Here is a 25,593-nt window from a genome sequence, read left to right on the forward strand (position 1 = left end):
ATACATATCCACTAAAGCATGGTTCCCTCCCCCAACAGATCTTGTTTCATGACATTGTCATATATTTGCTCTCCTTTTTCAAGTGGTTGAATGCTAGAACAAGCTTACAAAAGCAATATGAAGGTGATTGCATGGGACCCTGTTAAACTGCATATGCATATAGCAAATCAAAGCATCTTCATCTTTGCCATGCGGGGTATGCCCGCCGATAATCAGTGCAGACCAAGGGACCACATTACAATTGGGTAGCTCCTCAAAAAGATGAGATTTTATTAGAGCGCCACATCTGGTATACATATCAACTAATATGCCAAGTGTAATATTTCACCACGACAAGAGAAATGCTTCATGTCAAAGTCCCAAATGGTGTAGCTAGCAGCTTTTGTTTGAAATATTTCCATGCATTCATATTGTCTCTTTGGAACATCTGATGTGCATTTTACGCCTTTTAGTTCACAAAAACATTCAGTATTGATCTTTGATCATACACACATGAATGAAGCTGAGCCAAGACTTCTCTGCACAGTGCCCTCTTGGCCCTCATATCTCCACCCTCTGCCAGCTCTCTCCTCCCTCTTCATTCCTGACCTCCCTTCCCCTACAACTTCAAACTCCCAGTTGACTGATATCCCCTCTTCGAAAAAAACATAGAGCATGATATTCAATCGAAATACTCTCGCAAGGACTCATTACCATCAATCTCCGTTTGCTTGCATTCCTTTTCTCTTCATATAATCATCGTGCACTTGAAATGTGGATATAATCGAAAAAGGCTAGCCAAGGAAAATACTATGATGACTTCCATGCAAGATGACAAAGTTTGGAATGCCACACTTACAACATATATATCATTTATAAGCTATATATAGAAGCTTTACTAGAGGGTATACTGGTTTTGAATAGCATGCAAACTAAAGTGTTTCCTAGATAAGCTCTCTTCTCCTAGCATTCTTCTATAATGCTTTGAAAACAAGTTCTTCCATACAAGATGACCAAGTTTGGAATGCCACACTTACAACATATTTATCGTTTATAAGCTTTATATTGAAGCTTTACTAGAGGGTATAATGGTTTTGAATAACATGCAAACTGAAGTGTTTCCTAGAGAAGCTCTCTTCTCCTAGCATTCTTCTATAATGCTTTGAAAACATTGTACTCAAGTTGGGCAAGGCTGACAAGTTCTTAAGTGTTTTGAACAAATGAGCCATGAGGACATTCTTGTCTGCCAACACGTTAAGTTAAAGGTGAGTTTCATCGACATTACGAAAAATGATAGTCTCCTTAAAGTTCAGCATGAATAAGTACATATGCTCTCTCTAGACATTTCATTTTGATGTTTTGATTTGTGTGTTTTATGTATATGGTGACCACATGACTTGGACACATCATTATGATAGCCATGTGACTTGATTACGTGATTGGAGGTTTGCTATGTGGTATGATATGCATATCATTTTTCTACTTGGAATTCAGTTTGGTTTTGAGGTTTCTTGAGTTGATTTGCTCAGCTACTTTGAGACTATGGTCGGTATATTGTTTGCTATAAATACTTCAAAATATGGTGTTGAATAAAAAACACTCAATATTGATCTCTGACCATATACACATGAACAAAAGTGAGCTATGGCTTCTTTGCACAAAGGCCTCTTGGCCCTCATACCTTCACCATTTCTTGTGGACAATTACCATGCTCATATGGTACTTAGTCTAAGAGAATATTATAAGAACGTTGAGCTTTGAACTCCCCTCCTGTTAGATTAAGGTTCATACATTGCCTAATGTTCAAGCTTAAATTTGAGACTTTGTGAAACTTATGTATGTTTGTTGATGTCTATCGTATGTAAAATTTGTGCCATTAAAAAAAAGCTCTAAATTAAATGTTGAAAAGCTCGCAAATTTTGTTTTGATTGCAGAAGCTCAAAATCAGAAGCTCGCTAAAAAAACACTTACATGCCTAAGCTCGTACCCTTGAGTGCGACCTGCACTATCGCATCCATCTAGCTTAGCATACCCGAGGTGAGACAAGGCATTGGAGCACCGACAAGTAGTCTCATCAACTATGGACTCTACATTACCAACAAGTTCACAGGTCGAAGCATCACACCCTACTTGAGAACTTTTGATCACATCTTAAGCCATGAGCTCTCTCTATACACATTCCACTCCCAACTACAACATGGACTCTCAATTGCAACGCTATTACCGCAAATCTTGAGCATTCCACACCCCCCACATGAAATGGTGCGTTGTAAGGCCTGGAACCATCTCAAGATAACAAAGAGGGGGACACACTACCAATTTACAACCAAAGGTTTTGGGACACTTTTCTACCAGTAGCTGAAAGAACAAATGGAGCAATATTGTTGTGGCTTTCCAAACAAACTGCAAAGTTATAGCCTGAAGCAAAAGTCCTACAGCATCTTACAACTCATGACCATGCTTTGGATGGCTATTTCTTACTTATAGCGTCTTTGACAATTTAGAGTGCCAAAGTGATCCCTCACCTTGTTCTCAGAATATTGTAACCACCACATTTATCTCTGTCAACACCGACACCAATGTACTTTAATGATAAGCATGGGATATGCAAAGTTGCAGATGAATTCATCCTTTAAGCCAGTTTTTCTCTCACCTTTGATAAGACATTAGGAAAATCTCTCTTTCCTTCTTTCTCATACACAACCCAATCCACAACAGAACCTTGCTGTACACTAGCAATCTCCATCAAACCTAGTGTTTGCACTACCAAGTAATGTCATCTACAATTGGAACTTGCTACTTTTCACTCTCAAGCCGCATACAATGACAACCTAGTTAGAATGTCATTCTGATGACTCTTGGGAGGACAAATTGCAAAGTGTTAAAGACATGCCCATGCGCACACGGACACGAATATGCACATACACACGCATCACATTCAATGACTTGTAAATGCATGCACGCAAGCGCACCGTAGAGCACAGTTGATGTCATAAATAGAACTACACACTTCCAACATGTTTAGGAAGTAAAAACTAGCATGTGTGTGTGTGTGTGTGTGTGTGTGTGTGTGTGTGTGTGTGTGTGTGTGTGTGAGAGAGAGAGAGAGAGAGAGAGAGAGAAGAAGGCACTACTTTGTTCCACCAAAATAACTTATCCAAATTCTCTGTATACATTTTGGCAGAAATGCAAAAAGAATATATGTTGTCCATGATAAAAAAAAAGTAATAGATTTCTTAAAATCTGTGTATACAGAAGTCCATCCGTTTAGATGACAAAAACAAACAATGTGGGGCTCAGAGAAGTTAATTGACTGACTCTTTTTTATCTACTTGTCAATTTAAGGCAACAATGCAGCAGCCACAAGCTTGAGAGAGGTGAGCCATGATCACCTACAGTTTTATTTTTTTGGCTTAGCTTTGAAAAGCAGTTTTAACTGCCAGACTAAAGAGAGAAACGGTCCGCGGTTTCTCGAAATTAACAATTTTGCTTGATCAAAAAGGCAAATATTGGAGCTATGTTCTAGGGTGGGTCAATTACAAAAAAAAAACTTTTACCTTTGAATTCCTAAACACTTTGGAAAGGTAGTCTCTCTCCCTTTATGTACTTCAGGATAGTTACAAACTACACTTGGACACCTGCCATCAAGCATATACTTTTGTCAGAAAAAGACTTAAGTGCACAACAAACACAATTAAATTCCCACAGTAAGCAAAATTAAATTCCTGTAATATGCAATGTTGTGAGGGATGTGGTCCAAAAAGAAGGAAGTTGAGGAGTCTCTTCTGCACTACTTAACACACTTTCTAACAAAAAGCTTGTTTTGGATATGAGTAGAAAACTCTCAAGGCGAGGCAACTAAAAATGGCAATGAACAAAAGAAATAGGCTCATACAAGGAAGAAGAGATCTTTGACTTCCTATAGTCTCTCTTTTTTCTTAGCATTCAAAGACAGAGTACATGTAGTTGCTGCTGATTCTTACCCATTGGGGGTTAATTTACTGCTGGTGTGGGCTGATTTGAAGAACCCTCTTCATTTCTCCTGGTTAAAGATATAAGAGTTTGCCACCTCTGGCGGAGCTACTAGCACCTGAGTATCTCCCAGGGGCTGATCATAGGGGGAGGGCTGTTGGTGGCTAGGCCCAGAACTTTCCCACCATTGTTTTACCCACCTATACTGCAAGCAGTATCATAGAGTGTGCCTCTTGGTGGCCCCAGGTCTAGTGGCTGTTCCAAAAAAACTTCCAGTTTCCCTCCCTATTTTTTATATGGGTCATGGGTTATTACTGTACGTCGGGCAACTCCCATATAGGGGAGCGGGTTTGCTCACTGTTGTATCATCCTATTCCCCATTACCACTGCATAATAGCAAGCGTTTTGGGTCACTCTCTCTGCCAGTGTGTTTTACCATCTAAGATCTGCTAGCATATTCTCTCTCCTGAAGTGTCTTTGCCAGTTCTCTCTCTGCCTCTACTTTTTTTGTTGCTCTCCCTGTGCCTTACTTAACAATAGGCAACATCTGCTGCAGTTACTTTGCAGATTGAGGGTGTGCACCACCACGAGGTTCCACTTTTAGAGGTTGCAGTCCATCATAAGAGACGAGAGGTTTTGCACCAATTGACACTGTTTTCAGCCATATCTGTCCGTCTTCTGCTGCCACTTCTGTCAATAGCCTAGGCCTTCACATGCCCAAATTCTCCGTGGATCCAATGGAGAATGCTTAAAGAAGGATCCAATCATAGAGGGTAATGCAAACTTACCAAGAAGCCAAAGGATATGGTGGGTGCAGCTTTCTGGGAAAGTGTCAATGATCGGACCCATTCTGCTCGGGACCGTTCATCCATCATTCTTCCCTATATGAGCAAGTTTCTTTGATGAAGCATATAGCTTCGTAGGTGCAGGTGAGGACCCTGGATCCAATGACAGCATCCACGAGGGACTACAACACCAAGATGTAGGAGCTCCAGCACGAGATACTTTACAAGGGAAACCAAATCAATGCAGAGGATATGGCCATTCAGCTTTTGGTTCAGCTACCTTCACCACATTCCAGCTTGTATTTCATCATTCATCACCAGTGGGCATCTCAACACCGTCACTTAAGACGAGATTGTATCTATGGTATTGAACAACAAGGAACGATTAAATGCGTTAAAGAAATCGGGCTCCCAAGCCCCAACCAATCCATCAAAAGACACGCAGAAGGCCAACGCAAAGAAAGGAAACAACGCCAACAAGAGCGATGCCAAGCGAGAAGCTTTACAAATTGAGCAGCATTTCACCAATCATGGAAAGAAAGGCCATTCATTATTGGTGGGAGTGCCTTAGAGGACCTTGAAGGCACTAGCCTTTGCCCACTTGGAGATGTTATCCTCGTATACTTCTTGATCGACACTAGAGGCTGGGACAATGCTTAGTATAAGGGATTCTTGCGATTGGATCTTAGATAGTGGTGCCTCAGCACAAGGAACTTTTGAAGGATCTTCTATCCAACTAAGGTAGCATTGTGGCTCTATCTTCATTGAAGAAAAATCAGTCATTCCTGTTCACAATGAGAGCACCCTTGAGCTTATCCCAAGCAATGACAATGGGATGCATATTCCAAGGTACTCTATGTTCCATAGCTTGGTTTCCATCTTATATCCGTGCACGAGGTGTACAAGCTTACATGGAGGTGGTCTTCACGGAGAACTCAATTTCAATTCAAGATCTTTGCTTCCAAGAGGAAGCAAAGAAGAGAAGGGAGGGGGGGGGGGGGACGGACCAAGGACTCTACAAGCTCTGTACTCTTTCTTTGGTGCAGCTCTTCTTTGGATGAGTTATGGAACACCTGCTTTGGTCACATGTTCCTCGAGCCTTTCTAAGTTTCTGTCACGTGCGCACTTCACTTGCGCTACGTGGACATGTTCTGCCACAATCTAGCATGATCCAGTAGCTTAGGACTGAGCTTGACACCTTCGTGAGCCTCTGCAGGACGTGCTTGTCCAAGCCGGTCACAGTTGCATTACCCTCTCTTGCATAGAACGGTCATTTTCAGCATGTAGGCAATTGTGCCACGTGAACCACCTCTTATTTGGTCACTTAGCAATAAGTGATTTTCAGCCTATGATTTAATTGGTCATGGGGTCTCTTTGTTGGCTGCTCGACCCAGCTTATGGCACCTATATAAGGACCCCTAGCGCTTGCAGAAGAAGGGGAGAAGAAGTAGGGACACAAGGACGCAGGCACCAGACCGACAGCACCCTCAGGATCTCTAGCATTTTATCAGAGCAAGAACCAACGTTTTCAGCCCACAACCACTACGCATTCAGACTAGCCCCGAACCTCACCATACCGCTCCCTTCCTGGTTGCAGATCCTCGCCGCATCAACCATCAGCACTGAAATCAACCTAGCATTTTTGGTTTTAGCCCAAAGCAGCCAACGCTTTGCAGATTCAGCCCAGATCAGCTAGCGTTTTTGCGTTGCACCTCCGCATGCATTGTGGTTGCAGATCCCCGCCGCAGATTGCAAATCTCTAGCAGAAGTACCTAGCGTTTTCAGATTTCAACATTGACATCGTCATCGTCATCGTCGTCGACATGGTCGTCAGAGTCGAGTACCACACCATCAGTATCTATTAGCATCAGCATCTCAGCATCCGGTCATTGTATGAGCATTTGTGCAAGAATAAAGAAAGTACTTGCTCTAGCAACAAAGCAAGGGGGCCCTTGAAGGTTTGGGACGCAACATCCCTGTGTGGTCTCGTTCAATTCAATTCTTTCAAATGAAGTAAAGTGTCCCTTGTGTTTGTGCGGAGTATTAGATCCGAGCTAAATCCATAAACACTTCCGTTGCACCTGGCATTGGTATCAGAGCTCTGTGCGTGCTTTGGCTTTGCAAACTCAAGGAAGAACCTAAAGAAGAACCATCAAGACTCAAGAACCCAAAGAACCTCTCTCGGTTTTTTCCCCCGAAAGAATCTTCGAGTCCTGATCATGGACTTATTAGCTCCCATCTTCATTGCCAAATCTTTGAAGGAAGATTGACATTGGACACACGAAAATCCACATCTTAGAGTACGAGGATCTACTTGCCTCCTTTGAGGATATAGAAGGAGTTGGAGACATGATCCCTAACCTCTTTTGCGTTCGCATTCGCATTCGCATGTAGCGTGCATCCACTTCCATCAACAAGAAACCCTTGGAAATACCTGCGCACCCTTACCTTTCAGCTTCACCCACAATGTTTTCACGACAAGACTATTTGAGTGGTCGTACTTGCTCGCAAGGCAGAGTCAACAGGAAGGAAGGAATTCTGCGACAATAGTAAGGCTACCTGATAACTCGTATGGTAGGTGTTGACATTGCACCAGATCTACATCCGCAATACCCACCCGTTTGGAGGACTCTTCATTGGTTATGCATCCACATGCATCAAAAGCATGTCAGCATCAGATAAAAGTTCTGCAGTTGTGCCTCACCATTAACAGGGGGGGATGTCACATGCGCACTTCACTTGCGCTACATGGACATGCTTTTGCCATAATCTAGCATGAGTCTAACTTAGGAATCTCTCGCATGGGAACCACCCCCAACAGGGCTATACTTATAAGTCATTTTCAGCATTTTAATAAGGAGATCGTGGGAGTCTTCAACCTGCCGACCAAGAATTCTCAGCCTGAAAAGGCAGCCCTTGTGGCACAAGAAGGGGTAGAAGAGCAACGCCAGTAAAGACCTGCAGACCCAGCGTTTTTTGAGGCAGATCACCAACGTTTCAACACCTCTTCTCCGGGGCGTTCCTAACCTAGCAGAACTAGCGTTTTCGACATTTATGACCAGTGTTTTCTGCACAAGGAAGCTAGCGTTTTCAGCCCAAGACAACCAGCGCTTTCAGCCTTTGGAGTGTTTGCAGATCCAGCCCTACCCTTGTCATGGTTGCAGTATCCTAAACATCGACCTCGCTAGCAATTCGGCATTCAGCCATAGCCTCGTCGCCATCGTCGTCGTCAACATCGACATAGAGCCAGTAGTACCCAGCATCAGTAGCATCCCCATTAGCATCAGCATCTCAGCATTCGGTCATTGTATGAGCATTTGTGCAAGAATAAAGAAAGCACTTGCTCTGGCAACAGAGCAAGGGGACCCTTGAGGGTTGGGACCCAATATACCTATGTCATCTCTTTTCTATCTCATGTAAGGTGCAACGGAAGTGAATGTTGAACTTTGCTCAAGATGAGTGCTCCGAATTGTACTCAAGGTTCCTTTTACTTAGGGAAGGGAGAGCCTCCGTTCTTTAATGAGAGAGTGCAATGGACACAAACAAAGTGAATGGACACTGTGAGTGAACGTGCTGAGACTGAGAGATAGAGAGAGAAGAGAATACGACACCGGGCAGTTGTCAAACCCTTCTCCAAGGGCTCCACTCTCGATGGCGAGAGTCGTCTACTATTGATTGCACGATCTGGTACAATATGCTAATGCACATCTAAGTGATGCTATGTCGAGGTCGACGGTGTGGACGACGGGGACGAGTCTTATGCTGAAAACTAAGTGTTGTACAGACGACGGGATGACGATTGTGATGGCTGAACTGACCTTCCTTCGCCTACTTCTTATGGGCTGAAATCGATGATGTCATGCTGCTGAAAACGCTGGCTCACTGCTGCAAAAAAATGCTGAATGTTGCTGTCTAAAAAACGTTGAACCTGCTGGTCATGAAAACGCTACTAAGTGGGGCTGTTGAGCATTGTCCAAAGGCTGAATTCTGCTGCAGGTCTTTGCTGAAATCGCAGCCGCAAAACGCCAAATGCAGGTCTGAAAAACGTCAGGCTGAGTGGCTGAATCTGCAAGCAATATTGAGTGGGCTGCTCTCAATGGGGTTCTGCTGATTTGGAAAACGCTAGAGTGCTGAAGAAACGCCAGACTTCCAATGTTTAAAACGCTAGTGTCCTTGGGATAGTCTTGCTTGAGAAGGTGCCTGTTGAGCAATGCTCCTGTTGCCTCTTTTGCCAGAAAGTGCTAGCTCTGGTTTCCTTATATATTTCATTAGCAAAATTGCCCTACCTAGTTCCCAACCAAAGTCACTTAATAAATAAGTGAAAAATGTCAAAAATTGGAAAAATTGGTTTAATGCACTGAAAAATTCCCCGATGGATTCTGATGGTAATGCTGATGATCATGTTGTGTGCAACCGGATGATATGCATCTACTCTACGTGTCTAGTCATGCACGATCTACGAGCACACTCACAAAAGTGCCAGATCACTTCCTATTCTAAACTGACTTGACTGAATTGTACCTTGGTCACAGTGTTAGAAAAAACCGCGGTATAGTGTATTTTAACAGGCTAAAATCATAAAATCCCAGTTACATTTTGAGCTTGCCTTGAAGAAAATTGGCAAATTTACACAAGTTTTAGTGTAAACACCGGCAAAAAAGCTTCAAATTTTGACCTAAAAACCGATAGAATTTCAAGTTTGCCCTTATTTTCTTCGGTTAGGAAAAATGTATTTTTCTAGCCTTGCTTGGTCATGATGTAGCTTGTCCACGGACACATCGGGTTGAATGTGTCACGTGACATCCCCTCCTTTTCAAAGTGAGGTATTGGTAACGAACTGTATGGCGTCGAGGGAGATCGCCAATAACATCTGGAATCCTGGAAAGGACTCGTCACCGGTCCACTCTGATGCGTGGGTCATGCGATACTTGAACTTCATAAAGGTCTACAATGCTTGCTTCTTTGGACCGCGCCGAAAGCAACACAAAAGTCGGTTGTGGCTCCTTCAATGCTTCAACTTCGTCTAGAGTCATGCTTCTTCCTTCTTCAAGAATCTCCATGGCTGAAAATTCCTAAAACCACTTCTAACACAAAAACATGAACATACCCATTCCATGTAAAGTGAATGGAAAAAATCTAATCTTCCTAAAATGCAATGTAGATGAAACAAGAGACGGAGTGCCAACCCGTTCATCAAACACATGCAAAACATGAAATCCAAACTGGTCTTTCTAATCTAAATCAATCAATTGTGGCAAAACACAATGGAAATGCCGATGCTTGATGCTCAATCTTTCTTGTGCTCTTTCTGATTCTGTGTCATGCCAAGGAAGAGACATGGAATGTCACTTCCTTGAATGCATACTTTTCAGCTTTTCATGAGAAATCCGCATACATCCGTGCTCATTCATGAGTCAAACGTGCTCAACGTACAATATGGCATGCCTAGGAAAAGGGATCACATAAAGACGCTAACTAAAATACAGAAAATGATCACGAATGAAACATTCGTACAATGCGTATTGACTAATCATTCGAACACATACTACTTCCTGTGGGAATTCTTTGGACCTAGGCTCGAGGGCCAAGATCGGTTCATTGTGTTTGATCCAATCTGCCATGACGTTAGCTTCATTAGAAAAAGCATCAACTAAACCGTCATCCTTGTGAACAATCACATCAACTTTATTGTGCAAATCATCATGCTTGTGAGAAATCACATCTTGATCATGCAAATCATCATGCTTGTCCCTATCATCCAAATCATCATCCTCATCATTATCATGCAATTCATTATGCTTATCATCATGCAAATCTTGTGTGTCATGCCTTGGAGAAGACGAGACTGAAAGAGTCTCCGTCTCCTGAATCCTTGCAATCTTCGCCTGCACATTAGAAATGAGAGAGGAAAAATGAACAACTTGCTCTCCAGGAATGACAATGGGAGAGTCACTTTTGGCATTGAAAGTGAACGTATTTTTCGCCCAATCAATGAGAGGGTTATGCTCACGAAACCATCGAATGCCCAAAATCATATCACATCCTAAGAGAGGAGAGACTAAAAATTTTCTACGAAAAGCATCTTGTTGAACTGTAAACAACACATCAAGGCACTCCTTCGTGATGAAAGAGTCCATACCAGGAGCGAAGCTAAAGACCTCGAGAGGAGATTTCTGACTAACCTCTAAGCGGGCTCTCTCAACAAGAGAGGGACTAATCACATCATGCATACTACTTGCGTCAAACAATATGACAAAACGTTGCCCCGTCATAGGACCATAACATTTAATGAGAGACTCATCAATGGGAGGGTCAAGAGAAACTTAGGCCACACTCGTGTTGTCCCGTCATATGACCATAACATTTAATGAGAGACTCATCAATGGGAGGGTCAAGAGAAACTTGGGCCACACTCGTGTTGTCATTTATTGCATTGACAGAGAAAGTGGGTTCTGTGGATTCTTTAGATTCATTAGAGTCGAGCTTAGGACATGTTATTTTTATGTGACCCTTAATGTGACAATGAAAACAACGACCTTCCTTAGAATAAGTGCTTCGCTCTTCCGCCGAGTGATGTATCCTCCTAGAATTCCTTGTGCTACCTTTTCATATGGAGTGAGCTTAGGTTTAGCAATTGTGTTAGCTTTACCCTTAGGTTCATTTTGAGAGTTCTTTTTCTGAGAGACTATTGGAAGATTGGTTAGAAGAGTTACCGTTCTTACCATTCTTACCGCTCTTACCACAGTGCGGTCTTGGTGTGATGGCTAATTTTACTACATCAGAATATCAAGAGTTCTAATTTGGACGAAAGGAGAAGCCAACTCCTTAACAAACAAAAAAAAAAAGCAAACGGATTGTCCCTCGGAATGTCCCTCGGAAATTTTTGAGCTAACTTGAGTTGTTTTGAAAAAATACTGTAATCGCAGACGATTACTCTCTTTCATGAAGAGGAGATATCACAAATTGCTAACGTTTCAAGCCACGGAAGAACGGAGCCGACTTGCAGATCCCGGCCGAGGGTCATAAACCCTAGAAGAAGCAAAAGAAGAATTGCATGGAGAACTGATGACGTGGCAAAGCTGTACAAAATCCTGGATTTCACGATGACATGTTGACTTGGCAATTGTACGGATTTTCGCAATTTTTGATGACAATGATGACGAGGCAATTGTACAGATGTCCGTGTTTTACGCTGATGACGTGGCAACTTTACAAATTTCTGCAAAATGCGTTGGCAACTTTTGGCACTTTTTGGCCAGCTGCTTTTGAGTTTGAAGCTTTTCACTGTAACTGCTTTTAATGGCCAAGGGCCTTTAAATATGAGGCTAGGGCTCATTCTCTGACACACTTTTGGGAGAAGGTGCAGAGCGTGGAGCAGTACTATGTTGACACAATATAAAAATACCGAAAGGGGCGCCAAGGTTTGGGGCCAATACTCTGGGGTGGAATTTCGCCACTGTGTCGTGTGTCGTCTCTCTTCAGTTCAATTGTTATTTAAGTACTAAAAGTCTGTTCAATATATTCTTTTCTATTGGCACATGGTGCCCGTCTTGTGACAATAACTACGCTCATTGGAATTTGATCATGCGACTCTGGTTCTCACGGAAAGGCTTATGGGATATTGTTGACGACTCGGAGCCCTGTCCCACAAGGGATCCCAACAACAGTTACACCCGCCTCAAGATGACGAATATCTCAAATCGTGAATCGATTGGGATGCGGCTAATGCGAAGGCAATGTCGACCACTGCGAAATCTCTTACAAAGGACATTTCTCCAGCTATTCAGACTTTGAAGACTACCAACGATATGTGGTTCAAGCTCGTCGGAATGTTTGATTAAGATTCTACGATGCGAGAAGTCATCCTTCTTGGACTGTTATTTGCCATCCACTTTCGACGAGGAAATTCCATGCAATCATTTCTTATGAAGGCTAAAGTTATTCATGAACTATCGGCCATGAAAAGTGCACTCACGAGTACTTAGTTAGCTGCTTTGGTTCTCGCGAAGTTGCCCAAGACATGAAACATTGTCTAGGATGCTTCGGCTATTAGTCACGAAGGAAAAGCAAATTTGATGATCTCAGCTCTTTTCTCATTGAGGAGGAAGCCGTGTTGATACCTCAAGTTATAATTCAGATTTCTGAGAAAGGTGGTGAAGCACTTGCGGCTTAAGATTCCAAAAAGAAGACCAAGAACCGTTGTTACAATTGTGGAAAGCGTGGTCATTTGGCTAAGGATTGCAGATCCAAAGGCAAAGATAGAGATTCTACAAAGGACAAAGGTAAAAGCAAGCATCAGGAGGAAAGCAGTGATAATGACTCAAGCAAGGAAAGCAAAGAGGTTGTTGGTGTGGTGGTGACTACACTGGCATGGACTCCCGCCTTCTAGACACATGGAGACCAATGTCGCCACCAGCTTCAACCAGAGAGAGGCTTCTGCGTGGCAGAGAGGAGCAAACAGTGCTCCATATAATTAATTTGGACCCTTGTGTTGGAGTTCAAGTTACCAGTGTTTAAACCCGTAGGTCGGAGTTCAAGGCACATGCATCTGGCAAGGAACCAATCAAACGTATCTAAAACACTATGGATAAGTGCACCAATCCATTGTTGTTAGTCAGATCATGGACACGATGTGTTCCGCAGTTCATTATCTTGGAGTATTATTTTTAGGCGTGACGTGTTCACAGTTCACGAATGGGGATTCTTGGACGTAATGTGGTCTACAGTTCAAAGTTTTCTAAAAAGGCAACTGATGCTCAAGATGGCATTCTTCTAAGGTACAAAGTTGAGGGTAGCAAATCCGAGGTGTATCTAGCATGACCGATGTTGTTGGGGTGTCCATGGTAGCTTCTTCATTGACTTGGTCTCACTATTTATGTCCACTATGAGCTGCACAGAGGGTTGGCTAGGCTCAGTTCAACGTCATTTAGGCCCCTCGACAGGACTTTTAAGTTGGTGGGTACTAGGAAATTAAACCAAAGGGAGTCAAATGGACACTTGGCAAATGGGAGCTGCATGCAGTCCAACACACTTTCCAAAAGCCTCATCCAAAAGGGGGCGTCCAAAAGTGAGGCAAAAGGTTGATTTTTTGACATCACATAAGTACTACATAGTGTGTGTGAGTAGCGGGTGCAAGTGTTCACAACTTTAATGGAAAGCTTGCCTTCTCCGTTGCACTATGTAGCGCGATGATTTGCTCTCGAGCATCTCTCTACCCTTCGCACATATAGTAATGCCCCACTAGTTGGGCTTCTGAGATGACCATGTATTGTTCTGGGGGGTTTATGCGTGTTTGTTAAGGCAAGAGCCTTCTGTACAAGAACCGGATTAGCTAATTGCTAATCCCCTTCAGGTATGCACAGTTCCATCGCAAAGGAATGAGAAAATGGAGTGTTTTCTCGCGTGAAAACTTGTCCAATTTACAGGAAGACTGTCCCATTGCATGCGAGAGCCTCTAAGACATGCGTAGACGTGTTTGCTCCGCTCAAAATGATGCGAAACAGGATATTACAGCCTGTTGTGTTTTTTTGCAGGTTTAGGGTTTCGCACCTAAACAACAAGGTAATGCCAAGGAGCCTCGGGAAAGCCGTGGGTGCTTGTACACGACAATTTAGAGAGATTTCCCAAGGAATCTCGTATAATTCAAAGGGTAAGTGACCCTACAGATGCGGGAGCTCGAGGGCTTCCCACAAGAGTGATTGGCACGCGAACCGGGTTTTGGCCCATATGGATGCCTACATGTTCCAGGACCTTCGAAGAAGCTAGGGAATCACCGAGCAGGCGTTTTGGTGCATTTTGAGGCCAAAAACAGAAAATTCAGCGTGCTGTACTTTCTTGCCAGGCTTTGTAAAGTGCTCTAGAGTGCGTGGAAAGTCATTGTTTACTTGGGATTTTGTCTGTGGAGACTTCTACTAAGGTTACGCTGCCGAAATCGGGTTAGAGTAGGGGAATTTCAGCCCGACAAAAGTGGAACAGTTTGTAGAAAGTTACAGGTTTTTCTCAAGTGTAATAAGAATAAAGAAAAACCGAAAGGGGCGCCAGTCTTTCGGGCTAACAGGGTGTCATTGTCTTCTTGGGAACGCTCTAGTTGCCAAGCCGTGGTTTGTTTGAAGTGTTAATTTTAATCACAGGCTTATTCATAAGGTTGCTCTGAGTCATAAAGTTTACAGTGTAAAGATCGCGTGAAAGCTAAAGTCTACCGCCCTACGGACCGGTTTCACTACGCTTCCGCATCGTCAACTTTGACAATCCCCCCTTCTTGAAAGGAGTAATCGCCCGCGATTATGGTATATCTACAAAAATGTCGGAAGGTCATTTAGTTTTCTCATTCATATCGGAGCTCTTTGATATTCCGACGTAGCAAAATTAACCATCACACCCAGACCACGTTGATATGGAACGGGGGTCTTTTGATGCACTAAATTACATACCCAAGCAATCTCATCCAATTAGAAATATTCAGTGGTTGACACATCAGAAGGCAACACAAATGCTCACATATGCATGTTACAAGACACAACGAACAACGTCCATGAGCACTCCTCCCAAACATAGGATCTTAGGTATGAAGCTACTCAACGACTACCTCCTCACTCCCCTCGCAAATCACTTAAAAAGGTCGGGGCCATAAACTTGAGGACTGATACAACCAAACGCTCCCCAAACCGCAACCTGCATCGCTTGGAGCTTCCCAGCATACAACTAAACGCTCCCCAGACACCCGATTTGCATCGTCATTCTAAGGTTTCCAACATACAACTAAACACTTCCCAGACACTCGATCAACGTCGTTTAGAGGTTTCCAACAAACATGAGGACCCTCCCAGGAAAGCCCGAGATGAAGATATTCAAACATTTTCAAGCACCTAGTTTCTGTTTAGTACTCCTCTCAAGAGTAAAATCCAAACCATTGAAACCAACATCGAACCGAAATCAAACAAACTCAAATCGGCACAAAGACAATTTTAAAACAGATAACATCCGTTTCAAACAAATTTCACATGGTATTTTCAAACATATTCTCAAAGAAAGTTTTAAAAGTGTCTAGATCAAAAAAAGCATTCTCGATGTATCTTGGTCAGTCGAGCTCGAAAGGACGATTGGCTTTCCATCCCGAGACACCTGCACCAAAGTCAGGGTTAGATTCCTTCGGTAAGGTTGTAGCCAATCATAGCATGGTCCATAAGCTCTTGAATGGTCGAAACTGGCTTGGACAGACAGTATTCTCGTAGCGGTGATGGCAATCCAAAGATATAGCGATCACACTTGTTCTCAAAGGTTATCAACTCGAGGAGAGACACTTGATGATAGATGTCTAGAAATTTCAAGTTGTCATTTGTTAGGGTTTTCAGGGCAAGCATTTCAGGATACCCCACTCTGTCAAAAGCTCCACTTCGAAGGAAGCTTTTATGTAACTTCGGGCAAAAAAAATTCTTGAAAGCTTGCCAAGTCCTTGGAGTGTGTGTCTTGATAGCTATAGACATCCACCACTGCATGGCATTGTCTATAAGAAAAGCAATGGCTCGCAAGATCTTTGATTCTTCTGAGTAGTTTCCCGCGACATAGATGTTGTCAAAACTGTTGTAGGAACTATAAAACTTTCCTTGTATCTTTCTCTCCCATAAAGGAAAAAAACATTTCTCTAAAATCTGAAAGCGCCATCTTGCTCTGTCATCTCTTGTAAGGACCGGTATGCTTTCACAAAAGCACGCAATTGGAGCTCCGATACCACTGTAACAAGAGGGCACCACGTGCCAACGAAAAAGAACAGTCGTGTGTTTTCTAGAAAAACACACGACTGGAGCTCTAATACCATTGTAACGAGAGGACACCACGTGCCAACGGAAAAGAACAGACAGACAAACTTTTAAGCACTTCAATAACAACTGAACTAAAAGAGATGCACGACACACGAGACGAGTGGCCAAGTTCCACTCCAAGAGAGCAATGTGCCTTCAATGATGATCCAACTGATAACATAACTTGTCACTAGCCAAATGCTCCCAGCGTCTGCTGGCCAAAGTCACTGCTCTGTAGAGACACCTCTGAGGATTGATTTTGACAAGTAAAACTTTAGATCTAGCTTTCTACTTGGCTGAAAACGATTGTTCTTTGGGCTGCTTCCTGAGACCTCTTGCTAGCCTTCTCTATCCGACTCATGGCTGAGCATTCATGTACCATCTCATCTTCTAGTACTCGATGCAGTTCCACCTCCTTCACATATCCGTGAAGGTACTTCATTTACATCTTTCCCATCAAACTGATGTATTTTGTTGACAACCACTTGAATAGCTTTTATTGTTGAAACCTCTCATCTTTTTGTAACATGTTGGTGTTGCATGAATGAAGCAAATACTTGAAACTTTTGCGTTGTAGCCGGATCAAATTGCACACTATGTTGCCCTACATGGTCACCTATTACTCCAACAAAATCTCACCCTGGTTTGCTTTCACGTTGGGTTCACCAAAAGTACGTCGAGAAGTTGGCGTGCTTTCTAGGAAGGTACTAGACCTCTGGTTGTGAGAGCTTGTGAGGAGGTAGCAAAGGATTCACTTTAATTAGTTAAGTATTTGGTGATGAATACTTAAAATGCAGCCATAGAAGTCTCTCTCCCACACATTCTTGTACACAAAGAACTCTCAAAGTAAGATGAAGATGAAAACATTCAAGCTTAGATCATAGCTAATCAAGGGTAAGACCAAATGGTTTACTGATGCATTTGTAATGGCTAACGGTTTTTCCCCAAACAAACCCCGAATTGTTCTTTGAACTTGTAATTTTGTGCTAACAATGATGTATATATTTTGCTTAGCGATTGGAATCAGTTGTGTATATAAGTCTTCTTGGTGCGCTGTTCAGGGTTGATCCAACGAAAGATCCATTGCAAGCTGTTCATAACCAGATGGTTGTTCACACTTGGAGATAGGAGACACCGCACCGGTGCTGCCCCATTCATCATTTGACTCACTTTTCCGCTACCACTTTTAACATCTAAGTGCACCAAAGCTGGGCAAAACCTGATTTACTAACTCTACTGTATGAACAGCTACCTCTCTGCCCAAGGTCACCAGAAATAGGTCTTGATAGCTGGTAATAGCGCACCTGCAAAGGCTGAACTGGGTGGATCCTCCTCCACAATATGATGGCTGCTAAAACATTTGGGAGAACAGAAACAGAAATGCAAAGAGAGGCTGATCCAGATACCAAAAATCTGAGATCGATGGTAATGGGGCACCTCTTGGCTGTTGTATAGCTTCTGGTGATGTAAACTGTCAGCCCAATAGTTAATAAATTTATGTCCTCAACTTCAATAATTTCATGAATGTGTTGAGTCACATCATACCATCCCAATCATATTTCATGCTGCCCATGTAGCCCTTCCAGAACGTATCCGATTCCTTTTCTCGTGGAGTGAGTGAGCTAACTCCTTTCCCTTGGCTCGGGCCACGTTCGGTAACATTACGACATTACATAAGACTTGGATCCTAAACCTTGTTGTTAGTAACAACACACCTAGCTAGTATGTTCATTGTAAGACTCACGCAATGAGCTCATCATTATTGAGTGCGTGCTAGTGAACTTTCTGAAAGTGCTAATTTGCAACCAATTTATCTTAGTAAGCTGTCCTCTATACCAACATTTGCTAGTTAAGAGTCAGCGCTATGCTAAGCAACAAGTAGCCACAGTCCTGTTGCCCAAGCATTAATAGCAGTTTTAAGTAGAGCTGGTGTAATAATTAGCAATACTCATTAGTGTATTGCAATACATCCCTTCCCTCTTCCTAACGCAAATTATTTTTTTCAAGAGGCCGTCATGAGTAGCAGATACCAATTAGAGGGGCAGTTGGTTCACAAACAAGAGCCCATGCACACTCCTACATGGGCAGACAGCATAAAGGGATGGATGACTACACTGACAAGAAACTGAGGTGTGATGGCTAACTAGAGATACAAGCTGGGCCAAGAACAAGCAACTGTTTCTTGCACAAAACACATCCTGATAAGCTGGCAAGCGCAAATCTCCCTACCTTTGTCTGACATATATGAAAAATATTTGCTTATTGGCATATTTCACAGGTTGCTAGGCTATTGCACGATCAAAAGTCATTTTAACACTTGCACTTATCCACTAAAAAGCTTCTATCAAATGCCCATCCAGAAGATTCCATCATTCATGCAGTGCATGCCCACACATTTCCACAAATCATTGAAATTCTGACTCATGAACTTGAAGAAACAAACAGTACCTCTATAAGACTGTCTTCCTGAAACGCCATATCCACCATCGACACCCCGCCCATCTTCACCGCTGCCATCCGGGCTCCTTGGCAAGCCATACACTCCACTTCCAAATCCTCCAAATCCAGCACTGGCAGACCTAAATTTATCCGCTGGGGTTGCTTTCCATGTTGAATCACCAAATCCAGAACTGCCATAAATATCCCCCATGAACATACTGTTCCCTGAACGTGATCTGCCTACTGCAAGACCCCCTAAGGACCTTCCATGCCCAGTACTTTGGCCACCGTACCCCGCAGTGTTTGAGCTAATGAATGGACTGTCAGTACCTTCATAACCATAGTTGTGATTTTCGTAGAGAGGATTGACACTGTTGGCTGTTTGAGAGGAACCCCATGTCCCCACTCCACCATACCCACTCATGCAAGATGTCCGATTGACTTCAAATCCTGCAGAACCACTTAAACTGTCATAGCTAGGTCCTCCACTACCCCAAGGATTCCTTCCCGGTGAACTGTTGTAAGCATTATTGAAACTACCACTATTGGTAGCGCTTCCATAGCCAGCACCAAAATAAGAACCTCCATGAATTCCAGAACCATAGCTGCCTCCACCATAGGATGCATTGCCTCCATAGACACTAGACCCATACACACCATTCAATGATCCATTGTGAATTCTAGAACTAGTGTGTCCTATCGCTCCATAAGGAGAATACAAACCCCTATTGCTGGGTGATGAGCCATATCTGCTATCTATCTGTGTAGCATATGACATAATAGGGCTAGGAGTAAACGCTTGGGCATAACTGCTTGTGTAGGGACTTCCTCTGCTTCCAGCACCTGCTCCTAAACCAATTCCATTGCTCCTGGTTGGGCCTGTAGATAGTTCTTTTGGTACAGCGCGTTTCACCTCTACCATTTTCTCATTTAACTCGTGGAATGTTTTCTGCAGAACTTTATCAACTGACTCTTCTGAGTCATAAGTAATAAATCCAAATCCACGAGGTCTCTGTGTGCCATGATCGTACATCACAACAACGTCTGTGATAGTGCCAAACTGCCCAAAATACTTCTTAAAGTCGTTCTCTGTCACTGTTGAGGCTAAACCACCCACAAAAATCTTCTTCGTCCTTGCTGGATTTGATGGGGCAGGACTTCCTGCACTTCCATTACTGATCCTGCTTGCACTCTGTTGGTCATCTCTCGGCACAGCTTTTTTGGCTTCTACCTGCATACATAACAAATAGAGATATCCATTGACATTCCGGGTCATTCTACAACCAAAACAGCCACATCCTCCCAGAAAAAGCATGGTTGTATGCCTATGTGTACTATGTGTACTCAGCATGTCAATCACATGCTGATATTACATCAGCATCATGCACAAAACTTGCACTTAAAACCCATGAGCTTGATGATGTATTCACAAGCGTACATACCATAATATCTTCAATACTGGAGGGTGTAAACAAGGAGATCGATCACTCACCATTCTACCATCAATACTGTGCTTTTCTAGAACGACCATATCTGCTACCATCGGATCTGAAAAGACAATGAATCCAAAGCCACGTGCCCTTCCAGTTGCCCGATCTTTCATAATAACAGCTTCAACCACTTCTCCAAATGCGCTGAAGTAGCTCTTCAGCTTCTCCTCCGTGGTCTCCCATGAGATACCACCAATGAAGAGCTTCCCTTGATCGGATTCCATTACCGTTACTTGAATGTAAGGAGAGGGAGCTTCAGATCTGAGGAGGGGTAATGAGATCAAGAGAATGTACAAGACGAGCTCCGTCTGAGATATGGCTGATCTCTTGAATGTAATGTGGCCTTCTAAGATCTACAATATTTACCGTGTGTATGTTCAGTTGCTAAGGCCTTGCCTGAGGTGTAATGTGAGCATGTACAGTGTGTATAATCCTGCTTTGATCGGTGTAAAGTTTAGTTGTGCGATCCAGAATCAAAGCGGGTGGGGGTGAAGACGTGGATGTATGAGAGAGAGAGAGAGAGAGAGAGAGAGAGAGAGAGAAGCAACAGTTCAGCGATCGGCGCGAAATGAGGTGCCAAAGGTAGCTGAGGCAAAGTGGGCGACAAAGCAAGGTGGGTGTGTGCGTGTAGAAGCCCGCGCGTACACGAACTCCTCCGGGTGCAGACTAGATGCAAATAGAGAGAGAGAGAGAGAGAGAGAGAGAGAGAGAGAGAGAGTGTGTTTGTGTGTGTGTGTGTGAGTGTTATGGTGGACGAGGACGGAGAGGCTCAGTAGGAGCCTGCATTGTTGGTTTTGCCGTGCTGTGCTTGCTTGTGCCTTTGAAGAACTACTACTTACGCCCTCGCGCGCGCGCGCGCGCTCACGCTCTCTCCCACATGTGCCTTTGGCCCCTTCTCCTCCCCTCCATTCTGGATAAATTTCTTATCTTCTGCGTGTATTCACCCATTCTGCAACCGCTCAGCTCATGTGAGTGTAATTCAAGGGCCATCTCACGTCACTACCCTCAATTTCCAACCCACCGTCAAAATTAGGAAAGTTGAGCAATGGCACTTGCCCACAAAACGAGTCAAGAGTCAAGACTCAAGACTAGATAACACGGGGCATTAATGAAGGCGCAGAGCAATTGTCCTCAGTTCGAGGCAAACTAGGGTTCAAATGGGTCGGCAACAATTGGAAGGTACTTGCTCACAAAACGAGTCAAGACTTGATACTAGATAACACAGGGCATTAATGATGGCGCAGAGCAATTGTCCTCAGTTTGAGGCAAACTCGGGTTCAAATGGGACGGCAACAATTGGAAGGTACTTGACGCAGTGCTTTCTTGTTGGTTATTCTATAGCGCTGCAGCTATCGGGCCCACCATTCTCTTCCAGAGAACACTCCTTGGAAGATGAAGATTTTTTATCTTTTTCATGTTGATTGTGTGAGGACCTACGCTCTGCACCAATTGTGTAGCTACACGACGAATTTGTTGCACACAAGAGAAAGTGTACCACCATCTCTGGTGAATCTACCACCGTAGAGGAGAAGCAATCCCTACGCTTGGTTGTTGCACTGTCTGAACCCGGCCTAAGGCTAGGTTCAGTTGAGGTAGAGTGAGGGGAAGAGGCAAGCAGCCTCCGTGGCACACAGCCATTAAGCAAAAGAAAGACCCGCTTCTCTAGAGCCATCATTGTTTGGACGAGGCCCCCGCCCCCTCCCACCCCAAAAAAAATTCCATTAATGAGCTTTGTTTTTTTGTAAAATGCGCGCTCGAGTTGAACTCTAAGTTGTACTTTCGAGCCTCACGATCAACCTCTAAGCTACCCCTCATTTGATGTGCAAGCTTTGCGCCATACAGAATGATTCATGGCGTCTGTCTCATTTGAACATGAAGAGCGGAGGCAATTAGAAATGCAAGAGTATGGCGGTGGGCTTGTTTGAACCTACCCCAAACATGGACAAAAACACGACACACGACCAATTTTTCAAGAGTGCAATAGCCTAGCCAACCAACCCTATGTACACGTTGTAGAGGTGTGGGATTTGAGTGCCTCCAATCAAGAGTAAACAAGGACCTCCCTCATCCAAATTTACATCTTGGCCAAGTTTCGTCCCTCGACACATCCGAGAGCCCACGCTCCCCACCTCCTGGCACCACCCACATGGAACAAATGTGCCTAATCGGAAGGCTCTCAAGAAAATAATTGTTGCAAACTAAGATTTGCCTCTGATGGGTTTAAGATGTTGGAGAACCTAAGCACTATGTCTCCCCACTATGTGCATGCAGCTTCTCTACAAGTCCTATAAAATAGGTCAAGAAGAGAACATTGTACAGAACTCCAAGGACTTCACCTACAGTTGTGCACAAAATAGTCCTCAGCCTTCAAACATTGATCAGCGAGGATAATAGGTGGGGCCCCTCTAGCCTCAGCCAAGGCCCAAAATGGGCTTTAGTCTCGTATGGAGCGTGAGTTTTCAAAATGTGAGCATAGTGCTTCCCTTTTCTTTGCCTATTGAGATATTTAAATGTGCATTAAGGGCAAGTTCAACTTTTTTTTTTTGTTTTTTGTGTTGGAGAGTAGAACCTCTTAAGGTGAGTCATCTCAACCGGGTTAGGGTGGCCAATCCATCATTTGGACTACGGGTACAGCTCCTAAGGGCTACACGTCATACGAGTTGTCAAGGGGATTTGAACCCAAGACCTTTGACACAAGGGGCTCTTGCTCTACCAACTGAGTTAGCTCTCGTTGACAAGTTCAACTTTCAAACAACATCTTTCCAACAATATAAGATTGAAATAGGGGGAAAATAGTTCAATGGTCTCTTTTCCACCCTCTCCGTTGTCATAGTGGGGTAGATTTTAAAGATGTTATAAATGACTTCCACCTTCTTCCATGTCACAATGGGGTAGATTTTAGAGATGTTCCCAATTAATTTAATTTAATGGGTCTATCTTGTCTCCCAATTAATTAATTAGTCGTCGAGATGCCTTGCAAAACCATACATCCCACTTTTTCTGTTGTTCCCGCGAATTAGCTTCGTAGCCTCCTCCCCGCCCCAAGCTTGGATCTCTCTACTGCAACCTCACAAAAGCTCTCCCTCTCAGTTTCCTCGCGATGGTGATAACCATCACCTTTTGATGAAACTAGACAGGGCTCCTGCATCACCTACTTGTCCTGTGCTAGGGTGTGCAACACGGTGCTGTAAATGTAAAAGCAAAAATCATCGCCCACAACCCCTTCCCCACCCTGCGGATTATGTCCAACATCCCTGTTCTGCCTCCACCCCGTTCAGAGCTTGCCTTGCAGAGTATCCCCCTCGTCATCGTCACCTTCTCTCTTGTATTGCGCATCAGAGCTCGGCGTTCACAAAAGGCAACAGCTCCTGCAGACTCTTCTCCCACCTGCACACAACAGCAGCACTTCCTGCCACTTGCCCGCCTACATCCATGCAACCACATCCGACTGCCATCTCCCTCTCTCTCTCTCTCTCTCTCTCTCTCTCTCCCCCCCCCCCCCCCCCCCCACGTTTGCGTTGACAGCGCAGACCTACCAACTCGCCCTTTGCTCCCTCCAATGCGGCCATTCCTGCCATCTGACAGCTCTTCAGTTCAACTCCAACGACGTTAAAAATCTTCTTCTTCTTCTTCTCTCTCGCGTACCAGATGACGACCCCTCCCTTTTCCTGTTTGATTAACAAGTCGGCATGTTCCAAGATTTGCACTAATGTGGCCTGCTTTGAAAATTTGAGGGACATTAATGGGGTAGATTTTAGAGATGTTCCTTAGGTGAAGAAGGTGCATCATGATGTTTTCTTTGCACAAATTTCACCATTGAGAAAAATACAAATATGTAGTTCAGAGATAGTGCATGTCCACACAAGGCATGTTATCGCCCAACTATGCATCTACGAAGGCAACTATGCCATCTTCATGGTCATGAAGTGCGAAGTTATGAACTGCTCTGCAATTCATCAGCATTGAGGGGGTTGGTTGAACTGGCATGTGGAGGTCGGCTAAGGAGTGAAGCGTCTGCAGTGGGGTCCATCTTCACATGCGAGAAATTCCTTGCAGTGGGTTGCATCCACGTCACTGCTACAACCACCTATTTTATCATTTACTACACCCTTTTTGTCTCATGCTCAGTCATTGAAGGCTCCTCACCGGGCTATTCTCGCAGCTGTGCCAAAATCCGCATAGTTGCAAAGCAGCGTGCATAGTTCTATTGTGCTTGATACATTCATTATCTCATGTGACTGTGAACGAGGCATAATTATCATCGAGAGTTATCAATAACTATGCCTTGTGTGACCATCACCATAGTGACATGGATGCACAACTCAATAAATCTATAAGATGCTAGGTGATCTAAAGGATACCTCCACCGAAGTATGAATAGTTGTGTCATTGAGGGGATCAACCACATCGATAAAAGCATAGCTTACATCCAAATAAAAATTGTTGTTCAAAAGATTGTTCGCTAACCATCTCCTTATGTTACTAATTATCTTTTTCAATAAGACACTATAAAGCGGTGAACAACGAGGTGAGTGTGCACATTTTGGAAATGTGGATTTCATCCTATCACACAAGCAAGGGTAGCAACCTATGCTTGAGAGTAGCTTAGCATTGTTATTGGCTTTTTTCCATGCTTCGTGTTCCCATGTTCGGACATCGTGTCAGCATAAGACTAACCAGTGAATTGACAAATTGCGATCCATCCTTTTCACGCTCTATATTATGACTATAAGGGCTTGTATACTCTTAGCCAAGGTCTGCCTTTGCCTCAAAGTTCTTCGGTTTACCATGGATCACTATCAATTAAATATCACCTTTGGAGGCTAGGCTTTAAGACTTACTTTTGAAATCTCTAGGCTTTGCCTTTGAGGCTTTAAAGGTAGGTTTTGAGGTTAGCTTCACAGCCTCTTGGCTAACTTTAGCAGACATGGCCGCGCGAAAACCTTCTCATGTGGAGGTGGACTTAGGAGGGAAGGCTAAAGGTGACTAAGTGGGACCGGTAGACCTAGGAATCGAAGGAGGGGGAAAAGGGTCGAGCACCCCAAATTGCGGTGGGCTAGTGAACAACAACACTTCGCTCAGGAAGTTGGTGGAGCTTAGAGTAGCTGGAAATGGAAATTGCAACTATCC

The 25,593-nt window shown here is 43.7% G+C and overlaps 1 protein-coding gene across 1 annotated transcript; it reads right to left on the reverse strand.

The window, feature by feature from the left end:
• Positions 1 to 3,193: 3,193 nt before the first annotated feature.
• On the reverse strand, positions 3,194 to 21,376 carry LOC147418301 (uncharacterized). Its single transcript, XM_086507558.1, has 3 exons — positions 20,466 to 21,376; positions 18,983 to 20,204; positions 3,194 to 3,617 (listed from the first exon to the last, which is right to left on the reverse strand). The coding sequence occupies exons 1-3, from the start codon at positions 20,685 to 20,687 to the stop codon at positions 3,604 to 3,606; spliced, it is 1,458 nt and encodes a 485-aa protein (XP_086363684.1). The 5' UTR covers positions 20,688 to 21,376; the 3' UTR covers positions 3,194 to 3,603.
• Between the last annotated feature and the right edge of the window lie 4,217 nt (positions 21,377 to 25,593).

Source organism: Adiantum capillus-veneris, chromosome 30 (assembly GCF_014529385.1).
Source record: "Adiantum capillus-veneris isolate H3 chromosome 30, ASM1452938v2, whole genome shotgun sequence".
In the NCBI taxonomy this organism is placed as follows: domain Eukaryota; kingdom Viridiplantae; phylum Streptophyta; class Polypodiopsida; order Polypodiales; family Pteridaceae; genus Adiantum; species Adiantum capillus-veneris.

Excerpts from the sequence above, each read along its gene's own strand:
- LOC147418301 (XM_086507558.1), bottom strand. The coding sequence starts at position 20,687 with ATGGAATCCGATCAAGGGAAGCTCTTCATTGGTGGTATCTCATGGGAG. Across the intron at positions 20,205-20,465 it reads ACAGTATTGATGGTAGAATG|GTAGAAGCCAAAAAAGCTGT; the intron begins GTGAGTGATCGA and ends TTATGTATGCAG.